A 15,644-nucleotide genomic window follows, 5' to 3' on the forward strand; every position below is an offset into this window, starting at 1 on the left:
TGCATATATACATATACATATGCATACATACCCACACCACACAGACCTTTTCATGGTTTACTCCAAACATTTCACATGACCTGGTTCAGTCCATTGAAAGCACGTTGACCACAGTATACCATCTCATTCAAATTCACTATTCCTTACACGCCTTTAACCCTTCTGCATGTTCAGGCCCTGATTTAGTCTTGTTCCCTCCACTTTCAACAGTCAACACAACTGCTCTCTCAACTAAAATATCATACATCTCATGCTTTCAGTACTTAAACCACCTCACCACATTCACAAACTTTTCATTTCCAACACATCCAATCTCTACACAACCCTATCTATAGGGCATGCCTTACTACTACTATTCCTTCAAACATACCCATTTTTGCTATCCAAGATAACATTCTCTTTCCACACATTCTTCCTCACTCCCAGAACCTTCACCCCTTCCCCACCCTACGACTCGTTTCCACTTACATGGTTCCATTCACAGCAAGTCCACTCCCAGATATTTACGTCATTTCACTCCCTCCAAATTTTCTCCATTCAAACTTGCATCCCAACTAACTTGTCCCACAATCCTGCTGAATAACTTTGTACCAGTATGTCCACAAAAAAAATCTAAGGTATCAATTTCAAACAGCATGAAAGTAAGAAAGCCATGCAATTGTGAGCTCCACCATTGTATTACATAGGCTATGCAATTGAAATTACAATGTACCATTACACATTTTATTCTTGGCCAAAAGTTATTTACAATTCTCATGTTCTCCCCAAATCTCCCTCTCTAGCTACAACTTTCCTATAGAGATAAAACAGTGTTAGTGACATTTCTACAGTATGAGAGCTGCAGTTGTGAGCTTCATGACAAGCAAGGAAAAATGATCAAACAGTAAGAAACCAATAAAGTTTATTCAAATGTTTACAAAATTCATATAAAATTGCTTAACAATTACTGCATTCTTATGCAAGAGTTCAAAAAATGCTAAACAAAGAAAATTTGGTATCAACATCTAAAGTTAAACCTTTCATTGAAATACAGTAAAACAGAAAATGAATACCCATATAATTCCAAACCTTCATTTATTTCAGTGTAAAATTTCAATTTTAACAGTTACACTAACCAACTAATACCACTTTTACAACAATCTGAATTGAGTTTAACCATAAACAGAATGGGAAGACTTACAGATTCTATTGTTTAAGATTTCTATGGAAATGCAAGAATTTGCTAAACGCAAGAAACTCCTGCCCAATTATGTAGCAAGTGATAGATGATAAACTATTGACACCACAACTACTAGCAAGTCACTACTTTCTCTAGTTGCAGTAGCATGCTCAATGACCAATTACATTTTCAAATCACAAATACTAAAAATTTCAATGCAATTGTCATGGACAAATATGTAAACCTACTCAAAATATGTATCAAAATGTATCAAATTATCAATAATGTTAACATGAACACCCAATGTACATAGATTTTCCAAGTCATTAAGACAAAAGGTTATATAAGAAATAAACATTCCCACAACATTCATAGGATACCAGCACAAGGTCAAATCTGCAATTATTATTACTGTAGGTGTTTGGAAAAATGGCACCTGGGTGGATAGCTCTTACTTTGACCTACATTTAGTTTCATAACTAACAAAAAACATGTTTAAAACAAATGTAAACAATTACATAAAAACTGCATCTTAACTAAGGCCATGTCATCAATTTTCTGGATTCAATTACACCATTATGCTTGGAGGCCGTGAACGAGGCTAAAAATAAAAAGTAAAAACGTCAAGCGGAAAAGTTCTAAAGAATGCCAGTGTGGAGCACTTAAATCCAACAGTGCTGTAAAAAAGGCAAGGATTTTTTGGTGTACAGGGTAACAAAAATGCATGCTATGTCACAGGTTAAACACATTAACAAACTATTATACAATGTCAAAAAGGTGTAAAGCAAAACTCCATGAATCACTGCAGTACTAAATCTGCAAACATGAGCCTACGAGATGCAAGTACAAAACGATCCAAACCAAGAGGAATCGGAATTATTCATGTTATTCCTAAAGTGCAGGACGAAACCTACAAATTTATCAGTACAATAAATATACAAATTTCAGATAGTACCAATTCAAATTGATGTGCTTCCCTATGTAATATGCTAATAGTTTTAATTAAGCAATTTATTTTGTTACTAAAAACTAATCTAATGGTTTTAGAACAATTCAAATCTGATCCCCTGCAGTCCACACAGGAGCTGGAAAAGGGACTCCTTTGGGGAACAAGTTCCTTTATGACACTAAACTCCTTCCTGTCCACAGCCTCGCCAAAGTGATTAATCACCCACAGTACAACAATTCAAACTAGTTTACATATATAAATAGCTTAAATAATGGGAGAAGGTTAGAGGGATAAAAACATGCCTAGAAGGCAAACATACTATAATTTCACCCTAGCCATATCAGTTTCTAAGTGCACCTAGCAATGAATACACTTGAAGTACTGTACTCAAATGATACCATACGACTTGATGAACTTACAAGTGTCCATTCTGCAGTAAGGAAATGTTAAAAAATACCAAACATGTGCAAAAATAACTGCCCTAAGGGTCCACTTTTGAACAGTGAAATAAGCAATGTATACTTAAGTGTCAATTTGGATTTTTTTCATATGTATATCAATAAATCCATAATGATCTGCTTTACCCAAAACACCATACACATTACCTGAGCAACCTTCCTTATCATAAAAATAAAAATATGCAAATATTCAAAGTAAAATAAAAATGCTAACACTTAATACAAAACATTTAAGAATCCTAGTGTATGACAACTTCGTTATCACAAACCCCCTAACCATTTTTCTATGCAAGACTTTACAAGCAATGATCCTATCTATAGTGAGGTAGCCTCTAGAAAGTAAAATATCCTTTCCCATTTCCTTACTGTACAAAATCAACAACCATACAAAATTGAAAAAATTCAAGCAAAATTCCTTTGAAAAAGTTATCCATCTACTCTCAGTAGTATATCAATTCAAATACATAAATCCATTTAACTAAAAACTTACTGGTTTAATGTCTCACACATCAGACCTAAAAAGTTATATTCTTACACAAATTTGTAAACTTACATCTGCAACTTATGCATTCTATTTGTTACAAAAAAATCTAGTAATCTTCAATAAGCTTTTCATTAACTGCATCTTCATTCTTAAATTTCCAAGGACATGATACTATATCTTTGTTATGGAGTAATGTCCAGGCTTTCTTCCTGTCTTTTCTGAAGTGGGGAAAAAAAACAACAACTAAAAACTACTTTTACAATGGATACCTTTAAGAAACACCCTGTTACTAAAATAATAAAATACAAGTTCAAATTCCACACTTCACAGCATTCTTAATATCTAAGACCATAAAAAACTATCAAAAATGGAAGCTTATGACACACCAGGTTCCATGATTATGTGTCCAGTAGTAGGATTATAAGAACCCGCCAGGTAAAAAAGTTCATGATTTTCACCATCATTATATTTTTCCTCTAATTCCTTAAGCTTGAAACGATATTCAGAATATGGGACGACATCACACTTGTGGCTGATGGTCTGTACATCATTCTCATCTGTGTGAGGAGACTTGAACAATCCCCCCTGAAAAAAATTGGGAAACCTTGGTTTTACTACCCTACCCCAACTACCAGGATAAGTTACCATACAAACATAAAATACAAAGAATGATACCAAATGAATCAAAGCTGGTATAAAATAATGTTTCGAGTGATCAGGGTTTTATCTTAACTGTGGAAACAAAATAATTTTTAAAGCTTTACCAAATGGACCAATACAGTTATAAATGTTCACAAAGCCTATGCACTACTTTCAAGTAAGGATAGTGAGATTCAACCCTTTCACTCCACAAGATTTCATGATCAGTTCCTGTCACAAAGATATCAAATAATGAAAAATAATGCTTTCTAGAAAAATTACTTTTCCAGCATGAAAACATTATGTTTGTACATTTGTGACCTTCCTTGAATATTATACATTCTAAAAAGTTTTCCTAACACGCCATCCTTCCATCTCCTTTTCAGTTATTCCTTTCATCCTCTCCATACATTAAAATCATTTCAGTACACACTCTTCAACTTTCTCAAAGACATACTCCTGTTACCACCATAACTCTTAGCCCATCATTTCTCATTTCATCAACCCTTCTCACTACATATTGTCCTCTAAATTTTTATTTCCCATACATTCTCTTTAGTTTTGTCAAAAGCCTATGCCTCTCAACACTAAAAAACTTCCATAAGTGTGGATATACGAATACAGTGACCTGTTTCATCTAAAAACCATAACTACTAACAAAATATTAACTTAGCCTTGAAAGCAAAATACTCATATTTACCTGGTTGACCAACATAGCTAGCTTAGTTTTGTGACTAGTTTACTGGTCAAATGCCACGAGGGCATAATGTTTAAGATACGGACAACTTGTTAAATCCAAGTCAAATATATCTGGAATACTATTAGTATAGAAAATCATGAAATTAACAGAAAATTGGTATCAAGTCAACATAAGTTTTTCATGCTACTGCAAGAGCAAAATAAAAGTATTAAAGAGAAAATATCAATTATATAAAATGCATTATATTTTATTTCATACAACAATTTCTAAACATCAAATTCAAAGTACAGGAACACAATGATAAGCCACATCTATAAAAAAAAAAAAATGCAGAGGTGGTGTGGCTTACAACAATATTCACTGTTAAAATCCCTCAAAGACTGCTGCCCTCCATCACAACCTCTACCACAATCAATGCCAGCCATCACCATAACATCTGTACAACCCCTACAATACATACCAATCACTACCAAAAGTCGAAAGTTTCAGAGGGAGATTCTTGATAGCTAATGATACCAACAGAGAACACATCTTGCAAATATCTAAGAAAATTTCATTATTTTTAACAACTGTCTTCCTAAGAAACTAAACTGTCATTTTCACCACAACCACCACTCACCCCCCTCCACAGTACAAAAATACTTTACATTCTGTCAGTAATGAAAAAATCTGGTTTCATGTACAAGATAGGAAAATGCAAACCAATTCTTTTTCTAATGCACGGGGAAAACCTTGGAGGTGAATGAACTTTTGCACCGTAAGCGTCTTACAAAATGGAATTAAACACGTAATGAAAATAAATTGGTACCCAGAGTAATTATTTAATTCATAATTATCAATACGCATTCAGTATAGTAAAATATAAAGGTTTCCTCACTCTGGTCTCTCTCTGCATACTCGGTGTTATAGCAATCATGTCACCTACGCTAATGACATCTCTGCATGCTGTGCTTTGTATAAAAAAAAAAAAAAAAAAAAACTGGCATTTCACTTTCATAACTTCATTTTGCAATATGGCTTCCAAAGGTAAACATTCATATCAAAAGTATATTATGAGTCTACAATCTATCTAAGAGTACTGTTAAAACAGATCTTCCCAAAACTGTCTAAGTAGTACATGCTACAGTAAAGCTGAAGTTAACTATTTAAGCTCAAATGAAGTACCTCCACCATCACCAACAAACACTATCACTTCTCTAAAGTATTACAGTCCTATTTAGTCCAAAGTACATAACCAACCCTAGTTTTTAACAGTAAAGTTTTGTGTTAAAGAAATTAATAGTAATGGATTCTGTCCTTACCATTCCCTACAGACACACTTACAGGTAGAGCACATACACCACTATATTTTGAGTTTCCGACCCATGTAGTAACTATAGTAACTTAACTATCGTTACATGCATCGGATAAATTTGATATAACCAATCAAGATATGAGAAGAAACTAGATATATTCGAAAATGGGTTTATCACAGGTTAGTCTGATACAGTAAGGGGTCCCTGTATATCAGCATGCACTACAACTACATGAACCATCCCCATGCCCAGGATTGGCAATCAGACCAGACTACCTTGCTCGAGCCACCAGATTCAAGTTTGATACTCGCTATGATTATCATACTTGCCATTCATAAAATGATGGGGGTAATAAAAGTGGCAGCATTTATGACAACCAATCAAAATTGCAAACAATACAAACAAGTGTATTTCAGAGAACTGACCACTTTTAAGGTAACCCAAACATGAAAGGTGGATGCATCCACATCAAGCCAATACCTAGTTTCCATGGTCTTATATTTGTCAACTTTCATAAAGGACAGTTCACATTAATACAGAAAAGAGGAAAAAATGTATACAAGATCATGCAGTGTTTATGATGTGGTGACCTCAAAGTGGTGCTCAACTTTCATGGGTCTAAGGTTTTTGTGCACACAATGTCCAAAACAAAATACTAGACAAAAACATACCTTTGGTTCGATTAACATGCAATCTAATCCCCTTGTCTCGTGTGGATGATAAAACCATGTAACTTTAACCACCATTTTTCCTCCTACTTCCCACATGTGTTCAATTCTGCCCACATATGGAGCAGTCTGCCCAGTAGAAAAAAAAACTGCACAATCTCCAACCTGTCAGCAAGATTCAATTATCAGAACCTTAAGAAATCAACACAAAGGCAAGTTTCAATATTTTCCTGTGATCAGACCATTTATTATACTACAGCACCAAAATTCATAGCACAAAGATTTACATACCTCTATCATTTCTTCTCCTCTCACAATAGATTTAAAGAATTCCCTCCTGCTTCTGCCTTTAGTTCTTGTAAAACTCTTACCATACCACTGCCATAACTTATTCTCTGGTAAGAATGGTGCTATCTTCGATTTTGTTGGACTTTTCTTCCTAGGCTGTACTGGACCCGTGGCCTGCATAATGTTATTTACTTATTTTGAAGTACATCGACTGTAGAGGTTACAATGAAAATAATTATGCTATCCATAATGCTTAACAGTACAGTATGATGAATAAGCAATAAAAGAAAAACCAATTGCTAGCAGCCTTTGGAAAATATTAAGGTAGGGACAAATGTAACCCAGTTTCTGCATATGACATTACCTATGAAGTCTAGTTTCTCCATGCTAAATACCTCATCTTTCTAACCAGTAAGCCTTTCTGCAAGGTTCCCGTTCCACAAAGTCAGCCAACATGTCAGGAAAATATGTTAAGTTCTGAAATTATCTTACATTATTGGTCAAGACCTTCACAATTATGAAGCCCAATAGCTTGTGCATTTTTTTTCATCAAAAAGGCCTAATGTTCACAAACTTGTTCAGTCTCCTTGCTTACACTATCCACTACCTTTACACAAAATCAGTACTTCTTTACATCCCTTATGATCATCCTTTCTCAAATAATGATCCTTGCCTCTTGAAACATACTGCACCTCGTGTAGAACTGTTTACTGGGATCATCCAATTGATGAAGGAAAAAGGCTGTTAGTGGATGACCTTTCTCTCCTCTAAGGTGGACAGCTGTGGAGCCTTCAAACTTTTCATTGCAGCTAAGCCCTCAATTCTGTTATTCTGGGTGTTCTCTGAATCTTTTCAAATATGTATGTGGCGACCAGACTTGAGGCATAAACCAGTTTTGGTCTATCTATTAATTATCCTCCCCTTTGCTTCAGTGCATTTTCAATATTAGTAGACATTTAATTCCTTTTACAATTCACCTGATGTGAAGCACTACTGACAAATTAGGCACAATGTTGATCCCATCATTTCACCAACTGCAATATTTCTTGCCAAGTAGTATTCATACTAGGGCCTTTTTTGCTGTATCCCATCTTCACAACCTTTCATTTTCTCATCAGGAAATGCCTGCAAACCACTCTGGCCATTCAAACTTTCATATACCATTCACTTTTGATGCTTCACAATGATGCATACACAGTAATGTATCAACTGTAAGAGCTAACAGGCGACTTTCATTACTTCATGCTAATGGATTAAACTTTAAAAGTATAGTTAAGCTTCAATACAATTAACTTGTGTTCTCATTTTCTTTTCAACACATACTATACAAGCTACTAATCAAACTTTGCTAACACTGAAGTCTACTTGCAGCTTTCCTGCTGTTTGGGTACTCATTTTCATCATGACATACCAAACTTGTCCAAGAACATCCACAATTCTCAAATCCAGTAAGTCAGGTGACAGTTTTGGGTGCTGTCTAGGAAAAACATCACTAGTTCACATGCCAGACTAACAAAACATTAAAAGAAAGCTACTGAAGAAGAAAACAGTATCCTAAAAGTACATCAAAGAAAATATGACAAACCTAAGACAAGGTGGATGGAGAATACGAGGTTCTCTGTGCACCAAGGGAAAGCCCTCCATGATCCCAAAAATGATTTTTCTATCGAATCTAAAAGACCAATCTGTTTAATATATAAATTACCTACAATGGTAGGCCTATCCCCACTGCCTGTAAATAACCCCTATTTCATAGCAATGGCTCAAGTGACAAGGGTGTGCTTGCCACAGCAAGAAACCACATTTTCCTGGTAATAATATTCATGTTTAGTAACCATTATAAGTTCTGACAGCCTACTTTCAAAGCAGCAAGAGATTGTAAGCAGGTGGAAAAACCTGGAAACAAGAGGAAGAGAAGCACTGGGGCAGCAGCCATCAGCAGCTAGACCACACAACTGTTGCCTCCCATGTTGTGTGTGTGGGTCCTGCTTGTGCTTCTAGTGGACCTAACTACTACACGACTGTTAACACTACCATCAGAGAGAGTGAGTTTTTCCAGACAACCAACAGCTGTGTTAATCATGGTTACTTACATATTAAAAACAAACCCCTTTGCCTTCAATAAATTGGGATGGATTACCCCCGGTCACATGTAATGTCTCAAATGACCTAAAAAAAAACTCGAGCCTTTAGCCAGAGCAAACAGGAGAATATGGAAGATTATGAATCTACAATTCAAAAAAACAGTTAAGGGAAACTATTTCAATCCATTTTATATCAATAGACACATCTGCCATGCACTAGCACTACGTTTTGGCAAAATGTACGCAGCAATAGATAGTAGCAGGTGCAAACTCAAGACATGAAAATCAAAAAAAAAAAAATTAGGTGGAAGTAGACATAGGACCTTCAAGTAGAAACTTGAAGTTGTAATTAGGAAAATCAGCATGAGAGCGTTATGTGGTGGTAGTAGTAGTAATAGACATCAGCCACATATTAGGTGGAAACAGCTGGTATGAACAAGAGACAGATGGTTCTGAAAATACGGCACTAGATTTGCCCTCTGCCAATGGCATATCAAGGGCGAGGTAATCAAGACTCAGAAACACCACTGCAGTTCACCAGTTAATGGGGGGGGGGGGGGGACTTGGAGTTCCACATGAAAAATGGACATCATAGACAGACAGGTCACCAAAAACAATCAAAATGCATCTCAAATTAATAAAATATGCCAATTCTAATAACGGTTCTCAATGTAAAAACCCCTCATAATGACTTACCCCTTCCTTTTCGGGTGTATATTCTGGATCGCTATCCCCAGAATTACTCTCAGAATCATCCTCGGTGGTGCTTTTGGAATAACTTTCAGGCAGAGCTTCATCATCAGGCCCGTCACATACCCTGTGCTTGCGTTTCCCTTTGCGCGGCGCGTAACTTGAAGGTGAATCCGAGTAGTGGGCCACCTCCTCCCCCTTTTCGCCCTTGCCAGCAGCACTATCATATTCCTCACTTTCTCTATATGGAGAACTCGCACCTCCCTTGTACATCTCCATTTAATCCCTTGGTTCATCAAAAGGGGCTCCCTTGATGATCACTTATGGCGACCATGTGCCAGGTTTCTTTCCTATGTCGAGACAACGCACTGGTACACTTGCTCTGAAAAATAAACACTTAAATTTCGGGAAAAATTATAGGGGAAAACATTTTCCTAAAGCCATTGGATAAATCCAACAGTTATAAATAGAAACATGCTAAAAAAAAATGTTAAAATCCAAATTGCCACCATAACTTTTAAACCATCTGCATTAATTTCTGGTTTATCAGCGTAAGCTACAGTAAAACATCTTTGCAATCTCCATTAATAAAAATTTATCGATTATACATAGTAATAAGTAATAAAATCCTTGTAAAATGTTAAACTACAAATATCCCATACAATTCAGAAGTATTTAATTTTCGAGCATTTAAATAAGGTGGAGTGAGGGAGGGCGGGAGAAAATGGCGGTTGGACGGTTATTGCACTATACCGAAAATGTTCTTTAGAGGGTTGCATTAACTAACTGGACAATATCACTGTCAATGGAATTACGACATCATAGAACTCTACGCCTTCCTTCATTGTGCTCCTTTTCCACCCCAGTTCTTCCCTACACCAGCTCTTCCCCCTCTGCATCAGCCATGCATCTCGACCAATTAAGACATATGGATGTTTTTAGTCCTAGTTTAATCTATGAATTCGAAACCCTCCATCAAAATATCCTAGTAAGCTAGACATACACATAGATATGCAGTGTCTATACCAGTCTTCTAGATGGTTCGCTAACTACCACACGACAACCTCCCCTCCTCCCCGAATTGCTTCAGCCAATAGGCATCCCCGACCCCAAAGGCCTCCTCCTCCTCCACCTAGTTCTGAACACATCCCTTTATCTTGTTATATTCATTCACCATTATCCTAAACCTATTAAATGGCCCCCAAACATATCTATGCACTCGCAACATCCATCCTTGAAGAGTTGGTCAACCATGCGACTTTTAACAATGCCGTTCACTTGTTCATTAGTCCTGCCCGAGGCATTAATCACTCGTTCTGCATAACTACTAAGGTATTTCGAGAACAAGATCAGCTGCACAGTGTGTATATTACACCATTACATCTCACCGAACGGCAAAGCCATTGCAATCTATCAAAAAATTAGTACGCTTGTCAAAACTGAACAACCTCCCTTTACGCGATTGCTACCACCGGACGAATCTAATGTTGAAATATGTGTAATATATGATTCATAGCAACTTAAAATACCAAACTAAGGAATAATTATCAGAAAGGATATTAACTACGTATCAAATATTGTCAATACGAACTCCCCGGTTACTAGACGAAAAATAAATCATACGATACACACCGTCAGTGATCACAGATACAGTAGTAAAAGTATTCACAAAAAACAAAACTCCTTTTGTCTCCCCGATAAATCCATAATAACGCAATGAAAAGGAAATTTGCATAATTAAACGCACCCCGCAATCCTGGGCGATGTTCTCTCTACGGTGCCTGAAAGACGACTGAGAGTTGCTGCCGGCCGGCCGGCTGCTGCTGCTGACCCTACCAACGAAACTACGGCACTGCCAGATGAATAATGACAAAAACTTATACTTTAATATGGATATCTGATGACTCTGAAAGAAATGATTAATACATGAGCATTCTTACTCTTTTATAGTACCTTTTTCTTCAGTTATTTAAGAAACATCGCAATTAGAGCATAACGTTCTTAGGTGAAATAATTAGGATTCCGGTGCCATCTAGCAGTCTATCAACAGGGCCGCGGTAGTTAGCCTAGACATACTATTATTATGTTTCTTGCTTACTGATAACTTTAAACTTCATAAAATATTTTCACTGAATTTCCGGTGTCACAGTGTCTATATCTATCTATACAGGTTTTCATGCAAATACGTACCAAATGCCAAAGCAAGTAAAATAACACCCCCTAAACTGCCATCATTATCGTTCCTTGGACAATTTCATCTCATTTTCGCCAAAGTAAGGCTGTATCCACTGTCGTAATTTTTTATTTCGTATACTTATACAAACCAGAGGTACTGTTGGTTGTAGCAAAGGGTACTATGACCAGCTGGAGAGTTAAGTAATATCCGAAAACAAAGTATCGCAACTCCTAGTCTAATCTCATGTGAAAACCGTATTTCCCCTGCATCTTACATCCACCCTCCTCTTATAATATTTCCTCTCTTTCATTTATCCTCCTTTCTTTCATTACCAATTAAAGAAGCCAAATGATTTTGAATAAAACTGGGTGAGAGGACGTTAAGCTGAAAAATTTACTTCACTATTTTTATTTTCATCCTCCCGTTTTGCCTCATTGAGATGGTCATGAGCAAATTTGATCATGACTAGTAGGTTATGATGGAACCCCTTCCCGCTTTGGTTCTCTTTACTTCATATAAAAACAAGGCTCCTATAAGGACTTTCGTCCAAGACTAAAACCATCCTTGGACGTGTTAATAATATGTAGAATAGTCCGTATACCATATTTGGCATGCAACCTTTTGTAGGAAATGCAGACCACAAGTAAAGAGCCTTTAAAAGTAGATTTTTAACTATAATCATTCCTCGACTCATCAGAAATTCCTTGCGGGTCTCAGGACCCATCTACATATGCGTTTGACGGGTGTTCTTAGTAGTCACTGGAGTGTTGTGACTGAGAGAGGCACAGACAGAACCATGCAGAACAGAAAACAAGAATAATGGTGCAGGATTACGGTGTGGAGAGGCGAAGATGCGAGATGGAAAGAAGCACGCGGGAGAAGTATACGTGGAACTCCTGTAGGAGGAGGTGGGTGTGGGGCGTATCGCGGCTCCTGGAGTGTGAGGCGGCGGTGGCGCCTGCCGCTCTGTGCTTGAGGGGCGAGGGCGTGGCCGTAGGTCCCTCGTTATTACAGCTGCTGCTCGTGTCGGGCGGAGGCGATGTCCCACGCGAGTCCTGCCGAAGGTGGACGTCGGAGTTGAGGCACCACAAGGACAAGTGCCAGGAGGATGAAATATCTTGAGTCACCTTAGGACTTCTGCTGAAGGAAGTGCCCCAAGGGCGGCTTGAGTCTGGAGTCACATGTGTGGAACGAGTCAACGACGATGCCCCAGGTATATATGAGGCAGGAAGGTCATCAGGGAGGAGATGCTGTTACTACAGGAAATTGGAGACGTCTTAAAGTTCATGGAATGAGGTTGGGGTCCTTAGGAGCGGCTCTTCTTACGGATGTGGAATAATTATTTTGGCAGTTTTTTGACCTGCCGCCGCCGTGCATGGAGAACAAGTGTCGGAATGATAATGCAGGAGCAGCTGTGGGTTGGATGATTAAACTCATCTCTCAGGAAATTAGTAGGTTAAAGTCACACGCCATGACCTGCCCCCAAGGTATGGCACCATCAGTGAGATAATACTTTGTGGAATGAAGTTGGTTCACTGCAAGCCTCACAAGACTTCATTTCCTGCTATTTTGAAACCAAGGCTTTTCTGCTGGGGAATATAAAGAAACCTATTTCTCCATTTAATATTCCTCTTGAGAAAAAGCTCCTCACTATCCATTTATATATATATATATGTCATACTTGAAATATCATGCTTTTGTTTTCTAATTCAATAACTGTTAATCCACATGCTATGGCATGGCAAAGATGTTACAAGAGTGATCTGATATGGGTTAAGGGCCCTAGTGCATAGAAACACATGTAAGAGAGTCCCTTGTGACATGGAACCAATCCCTTGATTTTCAATATCTTTAGAGAAAAGTGACAGGAATTAAAATGAGCACAGAATGAATCATATGCATATGATACATACATAAAACAACCTAGCAACTTACGCCTTTGTCCTGAGAATGTACACAGCAATTGCTCACAATATTGTACATATGAGTATGTACTGGCAGTCAGTAAAACACACAGTCAAACACATTTCCAAAAAGCATCTCGTGAGACTAAATTGCTGTATTGGAGAACACTGTCTTCATCTACAGTAACATCATCATGGAAAGCCTCTTAGGTTTTGCTTTTAGGAAACTTATAATTCTACAGACGTTTTCCATCAAGATTACATATCAAATAACATTTAAAGTTAAACAGCAGGTGTCTTAGGTTGATATGTGCCAAAATCTGATACAGAAGTAAGAAGAATGGGTAGAATGCAATATTACATTATCAGTTTTAACTTTCATATACGTGTTCCTATCCACTGACATGCTGTCAGTGGACTAAACCAAGGCATGGGAAGTATCTGTGGGGCTTAGTTGTAGATAGGAGGCTTTGGTTTTAGTGCATTACATTTGACAGCCAGAAAATAGATGAGCGGATGTGGCCTTTCTTTGTCACTGTGCTAATGTGGGAAACAATGGTCAGGTATGAAAAAAAAATTCTCTGGTTTCCTTATACGAATATGTCTCGTTTCCTGAAATACCACACCTGATCTCAGGAAAGAACACTGGCAATCTGGTTGTTTCATTAAAAGAAAAAAAAAAGTCAGCTTAAAACATAAAACTATTGTGGCATTTTCTTTCCCTTGTTCAAAATACCAGAACCTGGTCATCTCATACAAAATCATGCTTCCCAGGATACCAAATTGGTCATTTCACATTCATAGTACCTACGTCACTTTGAGTCAACACAAAGTATACCATCATATATTTTCATTTATGGAAGAGGAGGAATTGTGCCTCAAGCAGCAGACTGTAAAAAAAGAGATGCCAAGTTGAGCTAAGTGGGTGACTTCATGCTGGGGGAAGCTGGAAATTGAAACCAGGTGCTTTGGCCATTGAAGGGTTATGTTTCCCAGTTCTGCCAACTGATGATGTAAGCTGGCCAGGAAAAAAATACATTCATTTTAAAGGACACAAGATGAAGTCATCTCTAGTGTGTATTACCGTAATAGAGTGGTGGACAAGTGGGACAAGGAAAGTGAAGTTGCAATAATGTTTTGAATATAGTAAATGAAAAAAGGTGGGTTCCTCATCAGTGCAATACTCCCCTCACACAGGTGTGCAGGTTTTAAGTACCATTTTTGAATGCGTCTGCATATTTTTGTGTGTATATAGATTACACAACGTCTAGGCTAAACACTCATGGATGCAGATGTCTCAGAAAAACAAGAAATGAATAATTGATATGATAAAGGTACAAATGGTTGCCTTTATATCCTCAACCTTTCAATTTATAAAGGTAAAACAATAAAATGGACATCAAATGTATGCCAACTGGGTCATCAAGCAAGGCTAACTTGCAGTTAATATACTGCATGTCATCTGTCAAGATATACATACAATAAACGTAACCAGGTTTACAACGCATCACTAAAGTAAAGCCTATATTTGTTTGCCATTTTATGCTTAAGACAGTATCATACATATCTGCATGGAATAAAGTTTTCTCCTGTATGCTGGGCAGCAAAAGCTTAGGGTGGGCTACCTCATTCAAAAAATAAGGAAATTAGCTTAATCTCCATCTGTTTCTGATGTTACCCCTCTAACATGGGGAAACAGCATCAAGTACGAGAAAAATATAATTATCTAATATATTTGGGTGGAAATGTAAACTGCACAGCAGCCTCTATATTCTAAAGAATGCACAAGACTAAGCCCTTTTCTGAATAATCCAACCTTGCATTTTCTTATATCTGATTTACAACCTTATCATATTAGAATTTCAGATAATTTTCTCAGGACAAAACATATTTTTCAATGTTATCCTGCAAGATAATAAAATCACAGTTTTTGCAAATCTGTATCCTCATACAACTTTTTCAATCATTCAGTTTCTTATAAAACATTTGCTACTAATATGTGAACTGCATAAAATATGAGGTTAAAAACTGTAGTCCACAAAACATCCAAAAATTTTCCAATAGGACACCTCATAACATAAAAGTGGTATATGGATACATATCAAATAATTTCATAAAGAGGGATAAAATAGACAAAAAATACACAAGAA

General features: G+C 37.0%; 1 protein-coding gene across 1 annotated transcript; it reads right to left on the reverse strand.

Annotated features, from left to right (window-relative positions):
- Window positions 1-884: 884 nt before the first annotated feature.
- On the reverse strand, window positions 885-11,306 carry LOC139763234 (protein winged eye-like). Its single transcript, XM_071689117.1, has 5 exons — window positions 11,162-11,306; window positions 9,421-9,796; window positions 6,644-6,814; window positions 6,356-6,517; window positions 885-3,635 (listed from the first exon to the last, which is right to left on the reverse strand). Exons 2-5 carry the CDS (start codon window positions 9,691-9,693, stop codon window positions 3,426-3,428), a joined length of 816 nt encoding a protein of 271 aa, XP_071545218.1. The 5' UTR covers window positions 9,694-9,796; window positions 11,162-11,306; the 3' UTR covers window positions 885-3,425.
- Window positions 11,307-15,644: the final 4,338 nt, after the last annotated feature.

The sequence above is a fragment of the Panulirus ornatus genome, chromosome 46, assembly GCF_036320965.1.
Source record: "Panulirus ornatus isolate Po-2019 chromosome 46, ASM3632096v1, whole genome shotgun sequence".
Classification (NCBI taxonomy): Eukaryota; Metazoa; Arthropoda; class Malacostraca; order Decapoda; family Palinuridae; genus Panulirus; species Panulirus ornatus.